This window comes from Calonectris borealis, chromosome 14 (assembly GCF_964195595.1).
Source record: "Calonectris borealis chromosome 14, bCalBor7.hap1.2, whole genome shotgun sequence".
NCBI classification, from domain to species: Eukaryota; Metazoa; Chordata; class Aves; order Procellariiformes; family Procellariidae; genus Calonectris; species Calonectris borealis.
The window spans coordinates 707,905-730,898 of record NC_134325.1 but is presented as its reverse complement, the minus strand read 5'-3'; the positions used below and the strand labels follow the sequence as shown (position 1 = coordinate 730,898).

Sequence of the window (22,994 nt, the reverse complement as noted above, 5' to 3'; positions counted from 1 at the left end):
TTGACAGAGGGGAAAGCATAGAGCAGAAATAAAGGAAATCTGGGTATTTGCATCCCTCTAAAGAACAGGATCTGTTAGATACTGGAGCTGGATACAGATACAGAAAATCCTCTGGGACAATGGCAAGTGCTTGCTTGGTCCCCTACATGGATAAATGATACCATTTTTGTCGTTAACACATCTTTCTTCTTCTGTGACTATTTGTTCTTTCTGGTTTCCTCTTTTCGGGTGCTTTTATATATATTTATACATAAACGTGAGATTTTTAAAAGACTTTCAAGTTTAAATTTCTCATTCTTAAGCTAGAGATAATCTCGAGGTGAGCTCATAAGTTGAGTAAAGTACTCTGAAACGTCATTTGTCCATTTCATGACAGCAGTGAAAACCTGGCCCTACTGAGATCACAGGAAAGCTTCTCTAAGTTTCCCTGGGACCAAGGACTGCATCCAAGATCCTCTCTGGATTTTTTTTTTATGCCATTTAATAACCCTAAAGTGTTTGTTGTTGTTATTTTGTATTTTAAATGCCTTACATCGTCTGGAACGGAGGATTGGCTTTATTGTCTTGGGGTAAATTGGCTTACAGGTTAGGGTATGAATGTTTTTAAAAAAAAAAAAAATATATGTACACTTACTGTGTGCTATAAATGCTCAAGTGCAGGAACTTCCAGTGTTTGTGTGTCACAGGTTACCTGTGAATGGCCTGCTGACGTAGCTGGCAGGTTTGACATTGAAACAGGTACCTGAATTCTCAGTTACCTACAAATCTACCCCTGCAGAAGAGAGGGTTTATGCTACTTGAGATGTGGAAATCAAACCCTTATTGTACGTCAGTGTGAGCATTCCTTAAAGCCAGCATAAGAACCGCTGCCGTATCTTTAGCTTTAAACATAAGATGAGTAAAAACTAAAAAAGTTACTAATTTTCAGAACCTTCTTTTAGTTAATGGCAGGAGGTTGTTGTTTTAAAGCAGTAACAAGGAAAATTTCTTCCCTTTTCTGCTCCCCCCTCAAATGGGTGATGGGTACTTTCTAGAAATCTGGTTCCTTTAAGGTATCTCAGTCTAGATGTTTAACAGCCAGTTGCTTTTGCACTAATCTTGTCCCTGGTACGTCAGAATGTAAGTGGTCATTTGAGACATATGGCATGTTGACCTCAACTCACCAGAGACGCATTTCTCCAGTTGAAGGCAACTGTTATTTGCTTGAAAGTAGGAGAGCTTTGGCTATTGAGTCAATCTCATATGGTGGCAGGAGCTGCAGGGTTTCTGCCGGGAAGGTATGACAGCTGTAGTTTCTCAAATGAACTAGGAAATTCTGTTTTCTCAAATGAAAACCAGAAAAAAAAAATTTCATAATTGGCGAAGAAGGAACTAGCTTCAGGCATTTGAAGAGTCAGCTTCCCTTATTTATCCTTGACCCTGTTGTTGAGGCAGTTGATCAGGGTTGGGTAATATTCCCAGTGTCTTACTTCTGCTTGCTGTTCTTCACAATGTAAAACAGAAAACAGTGTTTTTGGAACCTGCTGCCTAATACTGCAGGGCTCATGCTGTTTTTTATACAGGAGATAGAAGAGTACTGAAGGAAGAAATGTTAAGGCACCTCCTTCTCATCTCCCGTGTGTTTCTTAGTGCACATCATACGTTTTAAGTTTTGTGTCTGCAGTTCCTTGGTTGAGCAATCATCAGCTTATTTGAGCAACTAAGCCTCCATGCAAGACAAGCAGGCAGACAAATACCTCCATTGTAAAGTATTTCTTCTCATGCGATTTAACTACCAGAGAAGAAGGTTCTTTTCCTAATGCGTCCTCCTGATTAATAAAGAGAAACAGTATGGACTAATCCAGATTTTCTGATTAAGTAGATCAACTGCTAATTAGAGATGACCAGCCTCTTTGTGAAAGGGAAGGGTTAGGGAGACATTTGTTATTTGGGATAATTGCTGTAAATCAGCTCTTTCAAATACCCAAGAAAGCTTCTGCTGGCATTGTGTGAATAACCTAAAATAACTGTCAGGAGTCTTCTAGCACTTGGAATATGCTGGAAGAGAAATCTTGCATATCAGTAGATAAACTCTGATTATATTCTAGCATTGATTTGGAGCTGTATTGGGAAGGAGCACTCATGTCCTAATCTGTTTGTCATGAGGAAAACAAACAAAAGGAAAACTCTATTTTCCCTTATTTCTTAGAAACTTGACAGCTGCCTGCATGCCTGTCTCTCCCCCTTGCTCACTCTGTGATTGAAATGCAACTGTGGAAAACCACGATCTTTTGGTTGCAAGATGCTTTGACTTCATAGGTGTCTTCTGTCCTGTGCCTGGTGTCTGACTACCACAGGGAGGTGTTATCCAGAAGTTCTGGAGGACTTTTTCCTCATTCCCCCTCTCCCTACTGCACTCCCAAAGGTGTATCGTGCTTCCTTTGCTTATCAAGGAATTGTCGTTTTTCCTTTGTTTGTCTGAGATGGGGCTTCTTAAAGATTACTGTGATCCTTCTCTGAAGGAGGGATTTGTGTAATTGGCATCTCCCTCAATGCCCGCAGCCACATTAGTTCCCTAATCATAGCCATGGCTTCCCTCCAGCCAGCAGATGATCTACTGAAAGGACCTGTGGGTGTTTTGCACCAGATGAGAGGGAAAGTTTGGATAATAGATCAAATGTACAAGTAGTCTATGGTGGTTCCTGCAAGGTGGAGAATTATCCAGATTCCAGGCTATGAAAATGAGATGCAGTGGGTTGAATGAGGAAATAGCATTTACCTGCTGCATCTCGACCCATGTTATACTACTTACTCCAAACACATCCTATTGATTCTTTAGCACTAAAATAATGGGGTAGTGTGTTATTTACTCAGTGAGAAATAGTATTATGTGGAACTCTATTTCACTGAGATACCTTTGCAATACACCAGAAAGGGTTGTAAAAACTGTCCAGCAATGGGTACCTGATAATCTAGGAAATCTAGAGGCTGCCTCTTCTATTTCTAGTCCACTTCATAAAAATTTCATGAGTGTGTTTTTTTTTTCTTTCATTCATGTGTAGATCTTGTTTGTTTTGAGTCTGTTTTCCCCTTGCTTTTTTTAGTATGTTATGTTTATGATTTTATTTGATCTGAAAGATTATATTGCTTTCTATTCTAGCAACTTTTATTCTCCTAAATGGGGAGTACTTTGTGTAGCGACAAAATGAAATAGCCTCATATGGAAATGGCCTTGTTTATAATTTCATTGGATAAAAGCCATTAGACCATGCTGTAAGGAAGAAACCTGGAGGGAGTGAAGAGCATTCTGGAAGGTCTGCCATATCATCTTCTAGCTCTGTTGTCTAGCTCTAGTGGTTTTGCCGGGCTAGTGAATGAAACTCTCTTTTCGGGCTTTGGTGCATGTTTCAGATTGATGACTGTTTTCCAGGACTCGAAACACTGTCTAGTTAGAGATGGTAACAGGCTCATTTTGTGTGTGGTTAGGGTTTTCTTTTTGTGTGTGTGTATAAAGGAAAAAGCAACAGTCTCCCTTTTCAGCACTATTGAATCTCTGGATTGATTCCTGTTTGATGCTGCAGGAGAACCACACCCTGCGTCTGCACTGAAAAGGTTTATGTGTAAACTTCGTTATCTCGCGTTCACCAGGGGCTAGGTACGTAGACATGGAAAGTTATCAAGACCCAGTGATAACTTGTTAAGCTGCTGTAGCTTGACTGCTTCTTCAAACATTGGGTGGCCAAGCTCTATTTTACTGCATCAGTCTAGCAACAGTGAGGTTGAGACGCTCCCTAGATTTGCAAACCCTAATTTACAGTTGTTTATAACTTTCTTCCATGATGTTTACCCTTTGACAGATGATTGTGTTAGCTCAGAATTGAATTTTCTGTGGCTCCATCATACTTGGAACATAATAAATAACATTTAAGCTTCAAAGCATTATACAGCTATCAGCCTCAGAGAGGGCCCGTGGGATGTATGGTATTTATTTCTGTTTGTGTAAAGGAGGGCAGCAGTGCAGAGAAACTAATATATTCAAGGTCTCTTGGTGAGTGGGAAACGTCTGCCATTAGAAGTCAACACAAGTGGGATTGTAGAAAAACTATTGTAAGTGTATTTCTGTTCAGTTTTTTTTTTTAAAAAATATTAATTATATATCTTGTTGGGTTGTAATGAGTCTTTGATCATTGTCTGTGTGTGTTTGAAGGTCTCACCACCAAAACTAGGTGGTAGAATGGCTGTCACTTCTAAAGTCAGTGATTCCTTATTCTGAGCCAGTGGGGGTGTATATCTCCAGCAGAGAATAAGTGCATTTAAGCTTTAAAACCATGCTTTGCAAGGAAATACCAGAATCCAAAGACTGTACCCTTTTTCTAGCAGTGGGGATTTCTGACAGACTTTTTCTTGGCCCATCCTTTTTCCTATGGCTTGCGATGAACTGCTATTAAGAATTCTGTTCAAAGGGATGTTCATTTTTTGTGTTAATAAAAAGTAGAAGCTGGAACTATGATACCTGTAAGGTAACGTACAGATTTACCACTTAACATTTCCAACTATCTCTTCTCTTTCTAAAAAGCACATGTAGTATAGACAGACCTCGGGGTGGAGGATAAGACTTAGTTGTTCAAGTGCTTTGACATCTTTGGAAACCTCTGTTTCCAAGGCAGATTCCTTGCTTGGTACAGCGATAGCCAGACAATTGTGCTGATCTTTGATTCTGGTTACTACCAATGCAGTTATGACTGTTATACTAATGCTATTTTGAGTAAGTCTTTGTAAGAGTTATTTACTCCTCTGTCAGTAGTAACTTTACAAAGCTTTGTGCTCGCAAGTGAAGTACTAGGTATATATAAACTTCAGGTGTCTCGCAGCAGCTCAGTCCTAAATTAAAGTAGGGTAACCATGACTTCTGTGTTGCAGGGGCTCTCTCTGGAAGAAACATTACTTTTGTCTTAGTCAGCTGTTTTGTGCTAATGATTTTATCAGCTGTACAGTTTAATTAATATTTTGTTTGTGGGGGTTTTTTTTAGTGGCTGTATGAATGTGTCAAAACTCTGAATTGTAGGGTTTTTTTCTGGTTCAGGCAAAGTAACTTTAGAAGTCGGCTGCTGAGGTAATGGAAGAAACAGTAGACAATGCCTTTTCGCTGTAACACGCAGACAGATATGATGTAATTTATGAGTTATGTGAGCGCTCTGGTATTTCCTTTCTTTGTCACGAGTGTTAGTTTTCCTTATGCCTACTTACCTTTCAATTAAATCAAGTCCTGTCTGAATGTGGCACTCAAAACATTCCTTCAACGAAACCTCTCCTGTTTCTATTTTGTTGGTTGCATACTCGCGCCGCACGCAACTCAGCTTTAAATTGGTAAACCTGATGTGCACGGCGTGCTCTCCCCAGCGCGCAGCGTCAGGTAGGAGAGTACATCGCCAGCTTTCCCCAGCCCGCCGCCATCACACAGCGCTCTTCCTCTCAGACTGGAAGATAAAGACAGACCTGAACTGGGATGCGCGGTGCTGTTTGTGTTGCAGCTGGCTCTATTAGGGTACCCAAGGAGAATATATAAGAAGAATTGCCATTTGTTTCTAGGTATTACCAAAGTTTGTTTCAACGCCTTAAATATTGTTCTCTGTGTTGTTGATTTAAACCTCTTATAGTGAGTTTCATTACATCATTTTTCCTGTGGTGTGAAGAACGGCTAATGCTAAACCCTTGTGCAAGATGTTGTAATTGTTTTGAATATTGGCAAGCTTTTATTAAACAGCATGGCAACGTTACCTATTTTCATACACTCCGTACAGAATAATGAAGTTTTCTACCACCCCCATATTCTGCGCTCACCTCCCCCATTTTTGCAACACACTGACACTTTGCCAAGTAATTCGCTGTATTACAGCAACCAGCAAAATCCCTTGCTTTTCTGGTAAATCTTTTTAGTTTATCAAGAGTGCTGAGATAGCTGTACTCAAACAGCTTGTAAAAGAGTTGCCTGCAGTCAAAGTACTGCTAACGCACTCTTTTCAAAACGTGCTTACTATTTTGTTCTTCAGAGAAGGGCTAAAAGCTTTCCCATTTTTACAGTTTAACTGATTTTTTTCCCCACAAATATAGAGATTTCCAAAGTTGCCTGTAAATAGACTGAGTCTGTACGTGCAGATGCATCCACATGCACATACATAAAACTGGGGGAAGAGTCCCACAATGCAGCATTGTTCTAGCCTAATTAGCAGACAAACAAATGGGAAAGGAATAGCATGGTGTTTTCTGGCATAGATTAGCAGAGGCAGCCACTGCAGTCTACATTTGTTTAGGTTGGGTGAATAAATTGGAGCATTTGTTACTGTATTATAGATGTCTTTTCGCTTCTCAAATGTGAAGTGGGCCAAGGGAAGAATAAAAAAGGCTCTTGTCAAGCTGGTGAGATGGCCTGCTTCACTGCTGTCAGCTCTGATTGCAGCTAATTTTGCAAATAGTTGCCATTTCCAGCACTGAAGCATGAATTTTTAATAACAAGAGCACGAACCAACTGAATCAAAGCAAACACTATACCTAGCATGGATATTAAAAATAATTGATTACTGGGTATGGGAAGAAAGCATCACACGTATGAGCAAAAAAAAAAGTCTCCTAACCTCTTTCTTTAGGATTTCTTGATTGCAAAGAGAGAATATAATCTTCAGGGAGTGAGAATAACTGCCTTGAATGGTATTATTTTGTTTTCTGTTCTGTTTGTTTTTTAAACTCAGATATTGTTCTGCACGTTAACCAGAACAGTTCATCGGCTTTTATGGATATTAGACCTACTGAAAAGTTCCGTGGAAGGTCTGCAGAAAGCTTTTGCTGAATAAAAAAAGACTAGAGAAAAATAAACAGTTCAAAGTTTAAACCAGTTGGAAAAATAAAACAACAGTTTAAACTTGGGTCTTTTAAAAGGCTTTCTAAATGGAAGCCTTAGAGGGACCTAGTTCCTTCTGTTTTTGTGATCTATGATTTGCATAGAGGACTTTCCATAAACTTCTGCTGAAGTGTTTGGTTGCTGCCATTGTGATGTTGGAATAGCCCCGCTCCCCCCAAAAAAGGCTTTTGTTCATTGTATGGTGTTATATAGGACTATGTTATAACAGTTAGCAATTCTGCTGGGAACCTCTTAATCATGTGGTTACAAAAGTGACTGCGGTCAGAGAGGTTTTTGAAGATGAATTTAATTAAAGAAATGCCGTAGTGCTTTAGCACTAGGTAAATAGCTAGCTGTAATGTATTAGGCAGGTTCTAGGGTATCTAGGATAACACTAGGCAAGTCACAGCATAACACTTCTGTAGCCTTGAAAACATTCCTACCAACATTAATAATCAAAATACCTCCATGATACAGATAAAACTAATGAGCCAGACAAGCGTGTTTGTCCAGGTTTTTAGAGAGAACCAATGTCGAGTTCTCATCTCTTAGTGATGTGCTCAGAGTCTGCTTCTAGCTCTTTTTTCTCTAGCAGAAATTTGTTAATAGAGTCAAATACGGTTATAACCAACACCGTGATTTTAGGCTGCGTTGTAATAAAAGCCAGGTTTTTGCACCTATCAAAAATTACCCACGATAATGATCTTTTACCAGCTTTAAAGCGCTGGGTGGAACGCAGTGAGATATGCTGTGATAACATTTTCTCTTTCACGTGTTTTTTAATGTCCAAGGCTGTAAAAGCACGTCTGTCAAGAGTCTTGTTGTGTAATAATTTGACTTAATTTCAAACATCTCTACAGTAGAAATTGCCAAGCAGCCAGAACTTTAAATTGGCCAGGTAGCTCATTATTGTTTCTTTTTCCTGTAAGTCTCAGTTAGAGGAACGTTAGAAGTTGGAAGAATTTCCCAGGAAGCATCCAGTTCAGCTACCAATAAACTGTCCTGGTTGTCAACTGAACTGAAGACTTTTTTTCTGGTCAGCAGAGAAAAGTTTTCTCCGTGTTCGTTTTTAGCCGTGTATGTCCGTGGGGAGAACTGAGGTTGGGAATATTTCTGCAGGAGTGTTTGCCTGCGGGAGAAGCCAGGGCAGCTGAATGTGTCAGGAGCAGGATTGTTCCCTTCCCTGTGCAGGGAGGTTGTAGTCGTAATTGCTGATTTGAGGCGTCCTGGCTGTCCTGTTCCTGGTCAAATTACTATTTTGTATGCAAGTGAATGTGTGATCGTATGCACAGGTGCACATACGACAGAGCTGGATGAGATAAAATTGAGTCCGATTATTGCTGCTGCGAGGAACTGTTTTGGTATTACTTGTGAATTTTAGGGGGTATTACCAGTGCCTTCCACCCGTTGTCTAGCCGGCACTTCTAGGCATAATTTGGGCCTTAGACTGCCAGTTCCTTCCTCTGGTGCGTCCAACTCTGACCTTGTTCACAGTGAACCAAGGTGAAGCTGCAGTCAGTTGTGTGAAGAGGCAAAACATAGGCGTTTGATTCTTATCTGTCTGTTCCCATGCAATGATGCTTGTAATGTTGCTCGTCTTAGAAATACATGTAATATTGGTAATTGCTGCGTTATCAGTTGCTAGACATGTATTTGATGCGCCTCTGCTTCACACTACTTGTACTTTAATATTAAGATTATGATTGCAGACACATTAATATAGTAGAAATTCAGAAGTTAAGGTGGATATGAAACTTGGAGTGCTGTGGGTGGCTGAACAGCTGCAGTGCCGCTCACTTTTTGAGACGGTTGAGCTAAAATAATTTAAAATTAATTTATAATTCAAAACTCTTCAGTGTTTCTAGAGCACTTGGATGACCAGATACATCCCCCTTTCCATGTTGAGTTTTGAGGCCTGAATTTTCACTTAACGTGCACTAAACAGGTTTTATTTTGACTCCCACAAGTGAAATATTTCAGAAACATAGAAGCAAGACATAAAGCTTTGTTACATGAGGTATTTGTTTCTGCTGTGGTTGGTATGCTGTTGTAGCTTGCTCTCTGACCTTTGCAGTTGCAGATCAGTGTCTTGCTTTGCAGGTGCTCTCTCTAACACTGATTTTTTTTCCCCTTTGGCTATTAAGGTGTAATTTTAATTTGCATTAGAAAATCAAATGTTTTCTCTGTGTTTAAATGTATTAAGAAATAGGACCTTTGGGAAGCTTTTCCTGTAAAAAGACTATTTGGTGCTGGGCAATCTGTACTGTTGGAGGTAATATGGAGGTAATATTAATCCATATGTTATATGACCTGGGTTCCTTTTTATTTCTGCTGTTGTCAAGCTAATATGCTCTGGACAAACCAGTGTCTGGTGATACTGTAAGTTCTTTGGAGATGGTAATGTCAGAAAAAAACAAGTATGTTTAATACTTAGCACCATGGGACTTGATACCAGTTAAGTACTTCTCACAAAATGTCAACACAAATAACTGAATGAAACAAAAGAGATCTATAAGCCTTTCTATTTGAACAGGCTGCATAAAAATACCATTTTTAAGACTGCATAGATCAGTTTTGAATACAACCCTTCTACTGCTTTGAAGATCCTCCCTTTCTACTGAAAGTTGATTCTCTCCATATTGTCTTGGGTTTGACCTGTTTTCTAATCCAGAGATGTCAGCGTAGCCCCGAGACTACTGTTTCTGGGGTAACCCTTCTTGTGGAGAGCGAGAACAGCATCAAGACTATGGACTGCTTTTGTTCCCAGATAGCTTTTTAAAATAGCTGTCTGGGAACTGTCTCGCATTTGATGTACTCTGAAGTAGTTACAGTGAAGTAGTTGACAGTGTCACCTTTCGTTCATGCTGTTTGCCATTATATGTAGTTAATCTTTCAAAGATGATTTGTTGGAATATACATCTAGCAAAGCAGCATGGTAGAAGAGGAGGTATGAGCTATATATTGGACTTCTGTCCACCGTGGTCTTTTTTAAGAAAACAGTTGATTGATTGATTTTTCACTGTTCAGAAAGTAAACCAACATTTTTAAGCATAGTGTAAAATTTCAAATACTGCTTTAGGTATCCCATTATTTTTATTTAATAAAGGTGCTAAAATCCAAGAGATTCATAAAGCTTTTGAAAATGAATACTTTTGCTAGCAGTGCCTTCTAAGGGTTGCTGATGCATGTTGTTCCTTTAACAGAAAGAAACTTGAAAAAATGAAAAACTGCTGCTTACCTAAGGGGGCAATGGAGGAAGGGAGCCTTATAAATTGTCTGGTCACCTGGGGATGTTCCCTTCTCAGCTTGGGCAACAGGTTACTAGTTTTGCTATGTCCAGAGAAGTGAGCAGAAGTTTCAAGCATAAAAAACACTCTTCCTGAAAACCTGTTTTTATTTTGCAACCTTTGAAGTTAGAAAATCTGTATTAAGGAAATTTGATGGTAGACATTCTCTTGCTTTGCTGTTAAGGGTGTATCGGCTTTCCCTCCTCCCTTTTCTTCATGTGGTTTTTGAGCTCTGAGTTATTGTTGCTTTCCTTCTACTACTACTTCTCAAAGTTTGTTGGTGCAACTAATGCTGTAGTTATTAAACCTACAGCTAACACGAACGCTGACTGGAAGAACCATTCTTGCTGGAGTCCCTCCCTGTGCCAGCACAGGTGTTCGTGGAGCTCTGCAGTGAACCGTTCTGGTTGTTAACTTAGGCTGATGGCTTTATTTCTGTTGAGTTACTTTTTGTTTGGACCAGCTCTTTAGTGTGGTTTGCAACACACAGCCATGCTGTGCTTGCATGTGAGAAGGGGCGACGCAGAAGTGAGAACAAGCAGCCCATGGCAAGGAGAAGGGCAGCACCACTTCGTTCAGGAGCTGCGGTGACTTGGGGCAGTTCAGAGTGCCCATCAGACTATGTCCTCCGTGCTGTGTAGCGAACTTGTTTGGGTGATGTTACAACACTGCTTTTCTAGATCCTTTCCTTTTATTACACACTTGCAGCCTGAGCAGTGTTTCTTTTCAGAGCTTCTGAGATATTATTTGGAGACTAAGCTCTGATTTCCAAACCCGAAAGCAAACAGCAGCATAGTCCAGCTCCCAAAAAGTGAATGTGAATTTGGTGTTGATGTGCAATAGATTCAAATTCTGAGTCTCCAGAACTCCGTATACATGCCTAGGTGAGAGTTATTTCTAGAAGAATATTCTCATGAGGATTTGAATTTCTGTTATTCTTAGTGGGCTCAAAAGATATGTCCCATATTGGCTATTTTCATTCAATCTGGGCTGTTGGTGGGAACTGGAAGTTACCACCTCCTGCTGGTGTTTGCTGGTCTGGATGAAATGCAACAAGTGACTTTTGTTCTGGTTTCCAGTTTTGGAGTGTTGCTAAATGATGAAGACTCCTTGTCAGTTTTCAAACTACACAGCATCAATTTAGTAACAGAGCACTCATATTGCCCTTTCTGTGCTGAAGCATGCATGGGTGAACGTGGGGAAAATGTGTTAAGCAACTGGATGTTTTACTGCGTGTCCTGTTTTTGTACTAATAAAAGAAGTTGTAGAAAGATGACACTGAAGATGCCATTTGTCTTTGCAATGTGCTTCAGGTTGTTGTTTGGCACCCTTTCCAGAAGCAGAGGGGAGGAAGAATAGAGGAGAGAAAAGAACAACAATCATATTGCCTTAGAATTAGTTTTGCATCAGCTTTGGCCAGATGAGAAATATTTGCTGTAGTTGCGACTTGCTTTCTTGTTGGGCTGTCTGGAGTAAGTCATTAATGTAATTTGTTTACAAAATACTCAAGTCTTCTGTTAGCCCTTGTCATTTATTATGTAGGGATTGGTGTGAAAACCATGTCTAATGCACTGATACGGCTAGTGGGAAGTTTGGCTGAGCTGAGGAATTCTATATAACGTGATGAAATATTTGGACCTACCCCCATCAAATTTTTTTTTTTTTTTTTTTTAGATTCTCGGTAGAGATTGCTATGTTCTGTATTAGTTTAGGAGGCCGGGAGAAAGATGCTGTCATTGTGAAGTAAGAGTGCCAGCACAAGTAGCTAGCTGAGAAGAACTGATTAGGAATAACTCCCTGCTCAGACAAGTCTATATTTCAATGCAAGTTTGATGTCCTTATTTTAACAAAATCTCTTCTTATTATAGTGACAGTGGCAGTTCACAGCCTGCTGTGCTGTATTGAAGTGTTCATATCAGTAGCAAAGGAAATGATACCATGAATGGTTTTCTCCCCAGGTGCTGAAGAAGTCTTGCTGCTCGCCAGAAGGACTGACTTGAGGAGGATTTCCCTGGACATGCCGGATTTCACTGACATTATTCTGCAGATAGACAATATCAGACACGCGATTGCCATAGACTACGATCCTGTGGAGGGCTACATCTACTGGACTGATGATGACGTCCGGGCAATTCGTCGGGCCTACCTTGATGGCTCTGGAGCACAGACTCTGGTAACCACAGAGATCAACCATCCGGATGGCATTGCTGTGGATTGGGTGGCGAGGAACCTGTACTGGACTGATACTGGAACAGACCGCATTGAAGTGACCCGGTTGAATGGGACATCAAGAAAGATCCTTATCTCAGAGAACCTAGATGAACCTCGAGCAATAGTGCTCAATCCTGTAACAGGGTAAGTTTTGTGTTTATTGATAGCCCTGTGATAGGTCTTTGGATCCAGTTTATGGTCTCCTGAAACTGAAAATCTGCAAATTGCCGTATGATGTGTGTATTTGTCAAATGTTCTGGAAATAATTGGCTTTCTTTTGCTTCATCCCTTTAATACTGTGTATATAAAAGGTGACTTCTAAATATAGTGTTCTTCAGTGAACCTATACATTGTGTGCTTGGTTGAATTTTCTTTCCTCTGCGTCTTCAGTGTTATCTTAACTATGAAAAAATTGGGCCACTGCACATTTTCAATAGTTTAATTTATTTAGTGCTCAAACTTTATATTGTCATCGCTGATTACAGTTCAAGTTGGCTTGTTTGCTGCAGTTGAGGAAGCAGAAAGTTAGTCAGTCCTTTCAAAAGCAGGACAGATCTTGACACTTTTTTGTCTTGCATGTTACGTTCATTAACTGTTTCCCCTCTTTTTTTTTTTTACAGCTACATGTATTGGACGGACTGGGGTGAAAGTCCAAAGATAGAATGTGCTTATTTGGATGGCTCAGAAAGGCGAGTTCTGGTGAATACATCCCTCGGTTGGCCTAATGGCTTGGCACTGGATCTTGAAAAAGAAAAGCTTTACTGGGGAGACGCAAAAACAGATAAAATTGAGGTGAGTAATAGAGCCATATTTGGGTGCATTCTTAGAAAACAAGTGCTGTTGTCATGTGCCACATTATGTCTTGGATACACTTACGCGTTTTTTGAGGAGTCTGTTGTTTCATTAATATTAACATGGTATTTAGCATAACAAGACATATTTGAGAAGAAAGGAAACACATTCATGTGGTTCAGAAAACTTTTGCAAGAAATGTTAAGTTTGTTATGTCTACATTGCTGCAAGTGTAATTTAATTGCTTGAAATCTCAGGTTTTACCTGAGGCTTTTCCAACAAATTGGGACACTCGGGTACAACCTCTTTAAAAGATGTTTTGACTTGTCTGTAGTGCTTGGAACTAGTATCTAAAATTGCTGCATGCGAAAGACTCGGTGCAAGGTTCGCGTACAGGAGAAGGTGGATGTGGGGGCCCTAGAGAGCCGTATTTCAGGACCTTAATGATTATGTAGTGTCCAGATGCATGGACAAGAAGTAATTTTTAATGTACTGCCTGCTTTGAAAATGATGTGGGCATTCTACCTCTGAATTTGAGGAGGGGCAATCCTCTTCACAATGTTGTATAAACATTTATGACAATATTTAGTATTTCTTAATTGTTGAAAGAATGTCTGATAGAACATGGTGTGATTCCCTTATGCCCCCCTTTCTTGGGGAAGAATTTTCTTAAAAATGCAAAAAATTCATCCTGCCTACCTATTGCTCAAACACTAGACAAAGTTGGACAAATTATCCGCTCGTTTGTTATGATGTGCTCCCAGGAGTAACTGTCTCTGGGATTCACTGCTTTAAATTTAAAATATGGTCAAAGCAGGCATCTGTATTGGTCTAGCCATGGACATTGACAGTTGCACTGGGGAGGCCCGAGATGTTTCAAGAGACATTCTCCTAAAGGAGATGCCTTTTTTCTCATTGTTTTTGCATTAGTATCCCGTGATTAAATCTTAATCTAAAAGAGTAATTGTGCTGCTACAGAAGTGAAACCAGGCTTGGATATCGCTGCAGAGAACTAAGTCCCAAAGTAGTTTCACTCAGAGCAGAAGGTGATAAATTAAATAACTGAAAGAGTGAGAGTGAAAGTTTGGGGCCAGGGTTTTTTGGGCTTCTGAGCATGTGTTCATGAGATTCTGAGGTTTCAGTGAATTATTAACAACAGTATTCAACTGAGAGGAAATTCAGCAAATTCATAGAGGTTGATCATATTGTGATGTAGAAGGGCACATGGCTTTTGTGTAATCTAGGAATACTGATCAACAGCCATTTTATACATTTGTTGTGGATGTGTTCATAGAGTTGCTGAAGACCTGTATGTAATAGGGGGCTTACTTGCACGAGAGTGTCCATTTAATTTGAGACAGCTGAGGATATGGATACAGAATATGGATACAACCAGATGATGTGAAGAAGTCTCAAACAGTTGCTTAAGATCCTGTTGTGTTCCCCACCACCCTCAATGCTTACTTTCTAAATAAAGCCGTTGTTTAAGAAATGCATCTGGCCTCTTGTGCTCATATTTCTAAGAAGGAAAAATTGGATTTTGAACTTCAATCTAAAGTTCTTATAGTAGGTTATGATTAACCTGAGGGTTTGGATGACAGTATGAGACGTGACCTGAGATCAGGCGAATTCAAAAATTCGTACTCTGTTATCATTAGATCATTAGATTTGTCAGCCAGACAAATGTTCCTTTTTAATGTTTTGTTAAGCTCCAGGTGACCGGTTGGCCATAGATCCCTTGACCTGGCTGTGGTACGTTCTTAGTATGAAGTAGTTGTTTATCTTCCACAAAGATGTCGGAAGAACAGTTGGAAAATTAAAGGTGCTAAATAATTAGTTCTGAGTATTTTAATTTGAAAAGGGAATTCTCCAGGGAATTTGAATTAGCTTCAAAGTAACACGAGGGAATAACTCGCTAATTGAACTCAATTCATAAAAACAATTATCAAACCGGAATGTGAGAGTGAAGACCCAAAAAAAAGTTTTTTCTCTTTAAAACAACAATTAAAAATTTTCTTCCTATGATATAAGCTAGTTTGCTGAAGTCGTGTTTTGACTATACTGTTACTACAGTCTATTTCTGTACCAATACCTAAGAAAAGCGTATAGACATTTTTTCCCTTGGCCATGGCCTATGAAGTTGATTGAATTTTCATGTTGTTTGGGGGAGTGGCATATGCATCATTTTTAGATAAATAATTTTTGATGAATGACTCTGCTCTCTAAAGGTTTTGCCCTCAGGAGGAGGGGAAGCAGGACTGACTGCTAGCTCCAGAAACGTCACTTCAGTGTTTGGCAGGAGCTAAGTGCTGGGCTTGATGATTACCAGAGAGCTCCTGTCCCCCCTTACCTTTCAGCCTGCAGGACAGGGAGCGTTCCAAATGCCACCTTCTATAGCTGGGATCGTAGTTGTGCAATGCATTTCACGGGTTTAAGCAGTCTATTTAGTCTGTCTCACTTCATTGTAAGGCAGCGAAGCCAGCGATACTGTTTGGTTTGGCATCAAAGTTTAGGAAAATCAGAGAAGCCAAAGTAACGGCTTTTTATTCCCTCAGTTTTTCTTTTGCTTGTTATACTTACTTTTTATGGTTCTCTTCTATTTGCAAAAATACAGAGAAGAGGGTGGTTCACTTGGTCTTGCAAACAGAAGATATTCTTTACATGAAGTGAATTGTGACATCCGTAGATATGTTGATTCCTATATATTGTGCAACCCCGTTTTAATTGTGAGCACAGAGAGTGAAATCTCCATGCTCCTAGCAATGGCTTTCACATTTTCTTAGATTAAAACAGGTGTAAATATTCTCATTTTAAGTCTTCCCCCCCCGCCTTTTTTTTGCCTTTTTGCACTTTTTCTCTTTATGCTTGGAGTTTACTTTTGTTAGCTATCAGGAACAGACTCCTCCTGAGGCTGTATTTACAAATATCTGAACAGGCCCATTTAGGATGTGGTGGGGAAAAAAATCCTGTGTTTTTGCCCGCAGTTCTGAGCCGTGCTGTGAAGGGGTCTGTCGTGGTCCGATCTGGGCTGGCACGAGTTAAAATGTCACTGGCATGTTATCAGTAGAAATGGATGTTAGATGTCTATCGCAGAACTTCCATTAGAAAACAAATTTTCAGTTTCCGTTTCGGAAGACATGCCAGACACGTTTGTGTATTCTGCTCACTTGGGAAAGAGCTGTGTGACTTAACCAGTCACTGACACAGCTCAGATACTGGCCAGTTTGAGACCGGTCTCTAATAGAGCTGCTTTTCATTAATACTCCTCTACAAGATGAAAAAAGTGCGCTAAGGAAATATTTTAGAAGAGAAGCAAATTGATCCAATGGATTGTTTTTCACATTTATTGCTCATCTTGCTATATTTGTAACCTAACAGTCCTTTCCTGCAAGATTTCTGTGTTTGAGAGGTTCTGTCGATACCCTCGATTTTCCCAGTAAGCCATAGCTTGTGCTACTCTGCTGGCCCCAGTACACGTGGAACCTCACTGTATCGTGTATGAAGTGGGGCATTTCCACTTTTACGTGCTGTTGAAGTTACTCAGCATAAACTCATTCTCTCATGCACATGTTCTGTTGCCAAGAGCATGCTGTTTAAGTGGCTTGCCACTGCAGCTGGTGTCTCGGTGGTTTGTTTTGTATGTGTATGTGTGTCTGTTGCATCCACAGCTTGTCAGAGACAAAAACCAGCTGACTGCAAGTCGAGGATACGTGTTTATATTTTATACTATAGTTGACCTAGCCAAGTATTAGGATTTTTCTTTTTTCCAGTAAGCACCTAAAACTACTTTGAAGCATGTTACTGGATAAATTTAGTTTATGTTAACACCTAAACCCAGCACAGGTGGGATAGTAGATAGTAAACTGTAACTCTATTTTGTAACTCATTAGGTAGCAAAAAAAAAAAAAACCAGGATAAATGCAGTTTTGGGTGGTTTACTCTGTTGCTACAGTGCAAGGAGAGAGTTCTTGCCTCATCTAACATGACATTCAGATTTATGTTGAGCGCTCCCGAAGGAGGAAGACTTCAACCAAGCGGAGGGCCCCTACGTGGTTCAGAAAGTGGCACTGCAGCTGCACTCTGCTGCAGAAGGCAAAGAAGGTGGCTCGTGGATCGCTGCGTGCTGCCCTGTATGTGCTGAAGGTGGGAGGCCGAAGAGCTGTTAGAGGGTAATGGAGAGGGGCAGTGGCTGGGCCAGTATATTGCTCTGCATTGGCGTAGTTGACTGTTAAGGCGCATCCTCTACTCCCATCGCCTTCTTTTCAGAGCAATTAGTTTATCTTGGGCTTTTGCAGTGCTGTCACTTGACAGTTTTCTCACCTAAAAACTGCAGCCTCAGATTTCCTGAAGCAACTGGAAATTTTCCAGAGAACAAAGATCTGCAAAAGGTGTAAGGTAAAGGAGAAAATTCCCATCTCCACTGTTTTCCTCTCTCCATCTACTTTCACATGCCTCAAAATATCCCAGCTCACTGTGTAGAAATTGCAAAATAGAATAAACTGAAACCATTATCTCTACTAGTATGCAGAGCATGGTTGGGCTTAAAGCCTGTCGGGGACGAAGTAGTATTAAGACTGATGCCTAATAATGTAAAAAGTGTGCTACGTAGGCTTTTCTGTAGCTTTCTGACGAACTGCTGGTAGATGAGAATTGCTTTCATCACGTATAGCATGCCTTCAACTGCTTTCCATATAGAAGAAAATACGAGTGTGCAGCGTGTGCATATTTGTGCGTATCTCTGCTTGGTATTCTGCTCCGGTTTCTGGTATTTTAGATCTGCAGGGAGTCATCTTACTCTCCCTGGGAAGGCCTGTTCATATATGAAGTTCTTAAACAGTGTCTGAACTTTGTACAGCTTGGAAATTTGATAAGCTGAAGACATCTGTCTTATTTTTGAAACCGAGGTCTCTGGTTTGGTTTTTTTGTTTGTTTGTTTTGGGGTGGTTTTGTTTGTTTTTGATAACACCTTTTGACATTACTTTCGGATGCTCTTCCACAATTAGAAAAGAAATGCTGCAGAGCTTTGAGGTACCAAGCAGCATCCTATACCAGGAGAGTATGTTCTTATTTGTGTGTGTAAAACTTCCCGGGGTGAAAACAGCAGTTACCCTTTCCTGGCAAAAACCCTTTCCTAACCTTCTCATCTGCAGCATTCAGCTGCAGCACAAAGGGCCCAGTCACTTCGCAAGCAGTTTGCATCCTGAAGAAACCATTTGGCAAGGCTTGTCAAAATTTTGCATGACAGGAGCCTATGGGGCTTTCGCTGCAAATTTGGCACCCTGTGGTAACATTGTTCCCAGCTTTTAATTTTTTTTTTTTTTAATTAGTTTGGCAAAGTTTGGCAAGGAAAAATATTTAGCAAATTTTGAGTCGTGTCTGTCAAAATTGTGCGTTTGTCCGCACGGCTTCAGCTGTGAGTAAGGGGCATGGATTAATCCAGCTGAACTCTGGATTTTACTGGCAGAGAAAAGGTACTTTCCAGGAACAAACAGCAGATTAATAAGGATTACAGGGTTCCAGCAGAGAGAGAAGCAAAAACCCAATGGCATCCATGTGTAGAGTTTCCTAATTCTCCTTAAAAACCATTTTGTGGTTAGCCAGGTTTTCCCATGTATTATTTCTTCGGCATTTGCTTAAAGTGCCTAAGGTATAATTGCATAATGAGCAATTACTGAATTCTCAGGTGCCTGTTATTATGTATGCATTTTACTTAAGTTCGTGCAATATTCTTGGAATAAATGTTATGCAGACTATTCCTTCTGGCAGCTTCCCCTCCCCATGCCCCCTCTCCCCCATTGCAAAGACAGATGAAGGACATTTGTCAGAAGACTCATAATTATGTACAGTAATTCTTTGCAAGTTTGTGGGGTGTTTAAGTCTAAAGTGTAAGTCAGCGCCAGATGCCAATCCTGGAGTTCACTGAAAAAATTTTCCAAGATGCAGTTATGTGGGCTGTCCTTGAAATTTAGGAAGGAAACAATCTTTATAATTAGTTAGTTGTAGATTACATTCTGCATAAATAGTGTAAAATGACATTCGGAACAATTTGCTACTTAAATGGGAGTAGGCTCTGCAGAAGTCAGTTGTACTGGGAAGAAAAGTTAACAACTAAACTAATTTAAGGCTGCTTTTTCTAAACAAGTCCAAGTGTACTTCACATATTATACTTTGTTTTCCAGTTGTTTGACCTAAAAAATGCAATATTTAATTTATACATGAGACATTTTGTCATAACCAATACATTTTTGTGTGTGTGTTTCTTTACATTGGCATTTTTCACCGAAGAATTAAAAAGACTATGTAGTGTAATAAACTACTTGGGAGATATTCTGGACTGATTTATTGAAACGGGCAAATCTCACAGAGAGAACAACTCAAACTTATCGCCACATGCTAATTAGATATCAAAAGCTTAAAGCATCATTTTTCTATAAATATAAGTGTATTTCAGACAACCTAGTTTGTATTTATATTAATGTAAATAATCCCCACACTGCATATTTGTATTAATACATGAGAACAGAAAAGTGAAATGGATCTAGAAATAAGAAATACAGGATCTCCTTGATCTAAAGAATAGGTATCAGTCTAAGTAGACAGCTGCAGTAATAAAATCACTTAAAGTGATGATAGTCAAGGGAGCCTTAATTTCAGTGATTTTTTTGAAACTTCTCAGTGACATTTCATTCAGGTTAGAACTGTGGCAGAGAAACATCAGCTAATTGTTAGAAATAAGTTATTAATTGAAGCTTATACTGTGGTCCCTAGATGAAGCATATATACGCTATATCCTATACTTTTTGCTTCTGATACATTTGTAAATTATGTCCTTTCTAGATGCAAGTGCTACATATCTAAAGTGATACGTATCATATTATATTGACATATAATATGTTCATGTTGAATAGCACATGTGAAAACTGGGCTAGCGAACCGTGTATATGTCCCTGCTGTCCATATAGCTCTCTTAGCAGCATATTCCTGCAAACTGGGCTGCTCCTTTGAATGCTGCGTTAGTGCCACTTCTAGTTTTTCTTTTTGCGGTGTACTACTCTCCTGCCTGGGATTAAGCTGTGTTGTTGGGGGAGTGACATGTGTACACGTTTGTGGCCATTGGGTATGTTTTTTTGTTGGAGGTTGTGTATGTGGTTTGTAAATATTATATACCACTATGTTTTTATTAGTTTTAAATAGCTGTTAGGCCTCTGTATTGCTACGTGTTTTGCAAGCACAAATGCTGTTGTAGGTGGATGGGGTTTTTGTGTTTCACTTGAAGGGAGCTGCTCAGCAAACATTATCACGAGAGCTGTATTTGTAGCAGTGTCCAAAGACCTGGCATATAACTAACTGCTTGCAAGGTTCTGAAGGGGAATAATCTATACTAGTGAGCTTGGGACCAAATGTTTACCAGCAGCCAGATAGTCACTGTAGAATGGGTAGGAGGAGTCATTTGGAGGAAGGACTATCTTAAAATGTTGTCGCAGAGTTCTGGCAGTTCTTGGACTCTGTTAAGACTGATGACAAATTAGTTATGATTGCTTTTCCCAGAGGGACATTGCTGGGATGGAATACAGGCTTTCTGGGAGGGAAGGGAGCTGTATCTTTGACTTCAGTGCTTTAACAATGACAATTATAAATATCTGTGAAGAGTTGCGTAAAGAATAAAACAGATTCTCACCAATTCTACAAAATTATATACAGCCTGACAGGGCTCCTTCAGTGAAAATGGGGTGTGCACCGTTAGGAAGAAGAAGGAAACCTGGCAGCTAGGGGAAGAGGGTCTTTCACTCTCTCCTCTTCAGGAATCCCCACTCTCATCTGTCGGTTCTGCTTGCACCATCAGACTCATCACCAGATTTGGAGTCAAGAATAAGCACCTCGGTTCAGACTGGCAGGGACGTTATGGATGTTAAGGCAGGAAGAGTCTCAACTTTCTCTGCTGAAAGAATGTAGAGTTTTCTGCTCAGGCGTATTTGGAATGATCTTTCTTAACTAGTTTGCTACCGTAGAAATGATGTTGCAGTTGGTCCAGCCTTGTACGCACCAGCCGGACTGACACACTCAGCAGAGGCTGCTAAGATGACATACAATGACGTAACGTTCAGCAGGTCAGACCACTGAGTGATTTCAGATCTTAATGGCGTCTTATGAATTTAAACTCTTCTGGCTGTGTTTCTAAACCCTAAACTCTGGTTCAGGATTTCCTGGTGTGAGACTACCTCTTTCTGGAACGCAGAAATATAGCCAGCCTCTACCTGCTAACACACAACATCCATGTCCTGTTCAGGAGCATAGAGCCTTCTAGCTCTACTCTTCTAATTACAAGATCAAGTCTGTATTTTGCTTACTGCTTAATTAGGAATTTCAATATGTTATTTTATACCTTGCACCACATGAGCTTTGTTTACTTTTAAGAGGACTGTTACCAAGTGTGGGAGCTGCTGAAGAAAGTCAGATCCAGGTTCACAAAAAGAGATGCTTTAGCTGATCGGAACGTAAGTGTCATACCTTTCTGCTCTAAGCTGTATAGTAAGGAAGTGTTCACAGAGCAGAGAGACTCATTGACTGAAGGGGAAAAGATAAACTTATCAAGGTGAATTCCCTCCTGTCCCTTTTCAGCATTCTGAGTTAGCTACCAGGTGAACTTGTACCTGAGCCCTGAGCAAGAGAAAAGTATGCCAGTGGTGAAGAGGAAAGTGTTTGGTATAAGGGAGACATCCAAACTTTGGCCACTTCCATCCTGTGTTCAGTAGTGCTCTTGGAGATACATATAATTTTCCATTCTTCAGCAGTCTTGAGTAAAACTTTTTCTGCTGTTCGGGATGGGATGGGATGGGATGGGATGGGATGGGGGGTGCCTCTGCATGTGGATGATGACCTAGCCTCAATTAGTCTTGTCTTTATCACCTTTTGGCTGAAATGCAGCAGCCCAGTAGACAGGGGTGTGGAGGCTTCAGTCTTCAAGGCAAAAACAGTCCTGGGGCAAAAACATTGTACCATGTCTCCTCAGCAGCTTGTGGAGCCATGAGCACATTCTTAGTTCTTTAAGCTGAGATTTCCCAGATAACTTCAAATCAAATTCAAGACTCCAGTTCTTTTCTTCATGGTCTAGGCCATGCATATGGAGAAGGCAGTTTCATGTCCAAAGTGTCTGGGGCACTGTTGAGCATAAATGGATTTTCCACAATAAAGGCAAATCTTTTCTGTAGTAAAGATAATTTTTTCTTAAGGGTTGTGCTGACATACTGGGTTAGCCTCCACTCCTCCCCCCTTTTCCCAATTTCCAGGAACTAAAAAACATCAAAAAAATCAGTACTCTCTGTTCCAAGTGCAAGGTTCATATTGGTTGACCTTGCCTTCAGCATCGTAAATAACCAGAAATGTTCGTCTCTAAAGAAGTAGAGCAAAACCAGCCTTGCAGCAAAACCCCATTGTGTGAAGCAGTCGCAGCATGGGCTTCTTGTCCCAAGTAGAGGATAGAGGAGATGCTGCAGCCTGTGTTAGTCATGCCACTTAATGCACTAGTAGAAAACTCTCAAATAATGATTTGATTGAATGACCCTCCATAGGATGCTCTTGATCAGGGATTCTCCCAAACTTTTATATGCCCAGCTTGATGCTGTATCCATTAGCTTCAAAGTGAAAAATCTGCTAATATTGGCAGCTGCCAGTTTAAATACTCCTTTGAGTCTTTCCACAGTGGAATCTGTACCAGTATGAACTTTTTTCGTCTACAACCATTTATGATTTATTAGGTTTGCTGTATAGTCATAAAGCCCTTTAAATCTTGTTGATTTTCCAGGGACTATATTGTTTTGTACTACTTTTTT

At 40.1% G+C, this 22,994-nt stretch overlaps 1 protein-coding gene across 2 annotated transcripts in view; it reads left to right on the top strand.

Annotated features, from left to right (window-relative positions):
* Nucleotides 1-22,994, top strand: part of LRP5 (LDL receptor related protein 5) — a 238,361-nt gene that overhangs the window by 140,175 nt on the left and 75,192 nt on the right. For both annotated transcript variants that reach the window (XM_075162881.1, XM_075162880.1), the window contains 2 exons: nt 12,120-12,516; nt 12,993-13,164. In XM_075162881.1, coding sequence (XP_075018982.1) covers nt 12,120-12,516; nt 12,993-13,164 — 569 coding nt within the window. The remainder of the gene's footprint in view (nt 1-12,119; nt 12,517-12,992; nt 13,165-22,994) is intronic.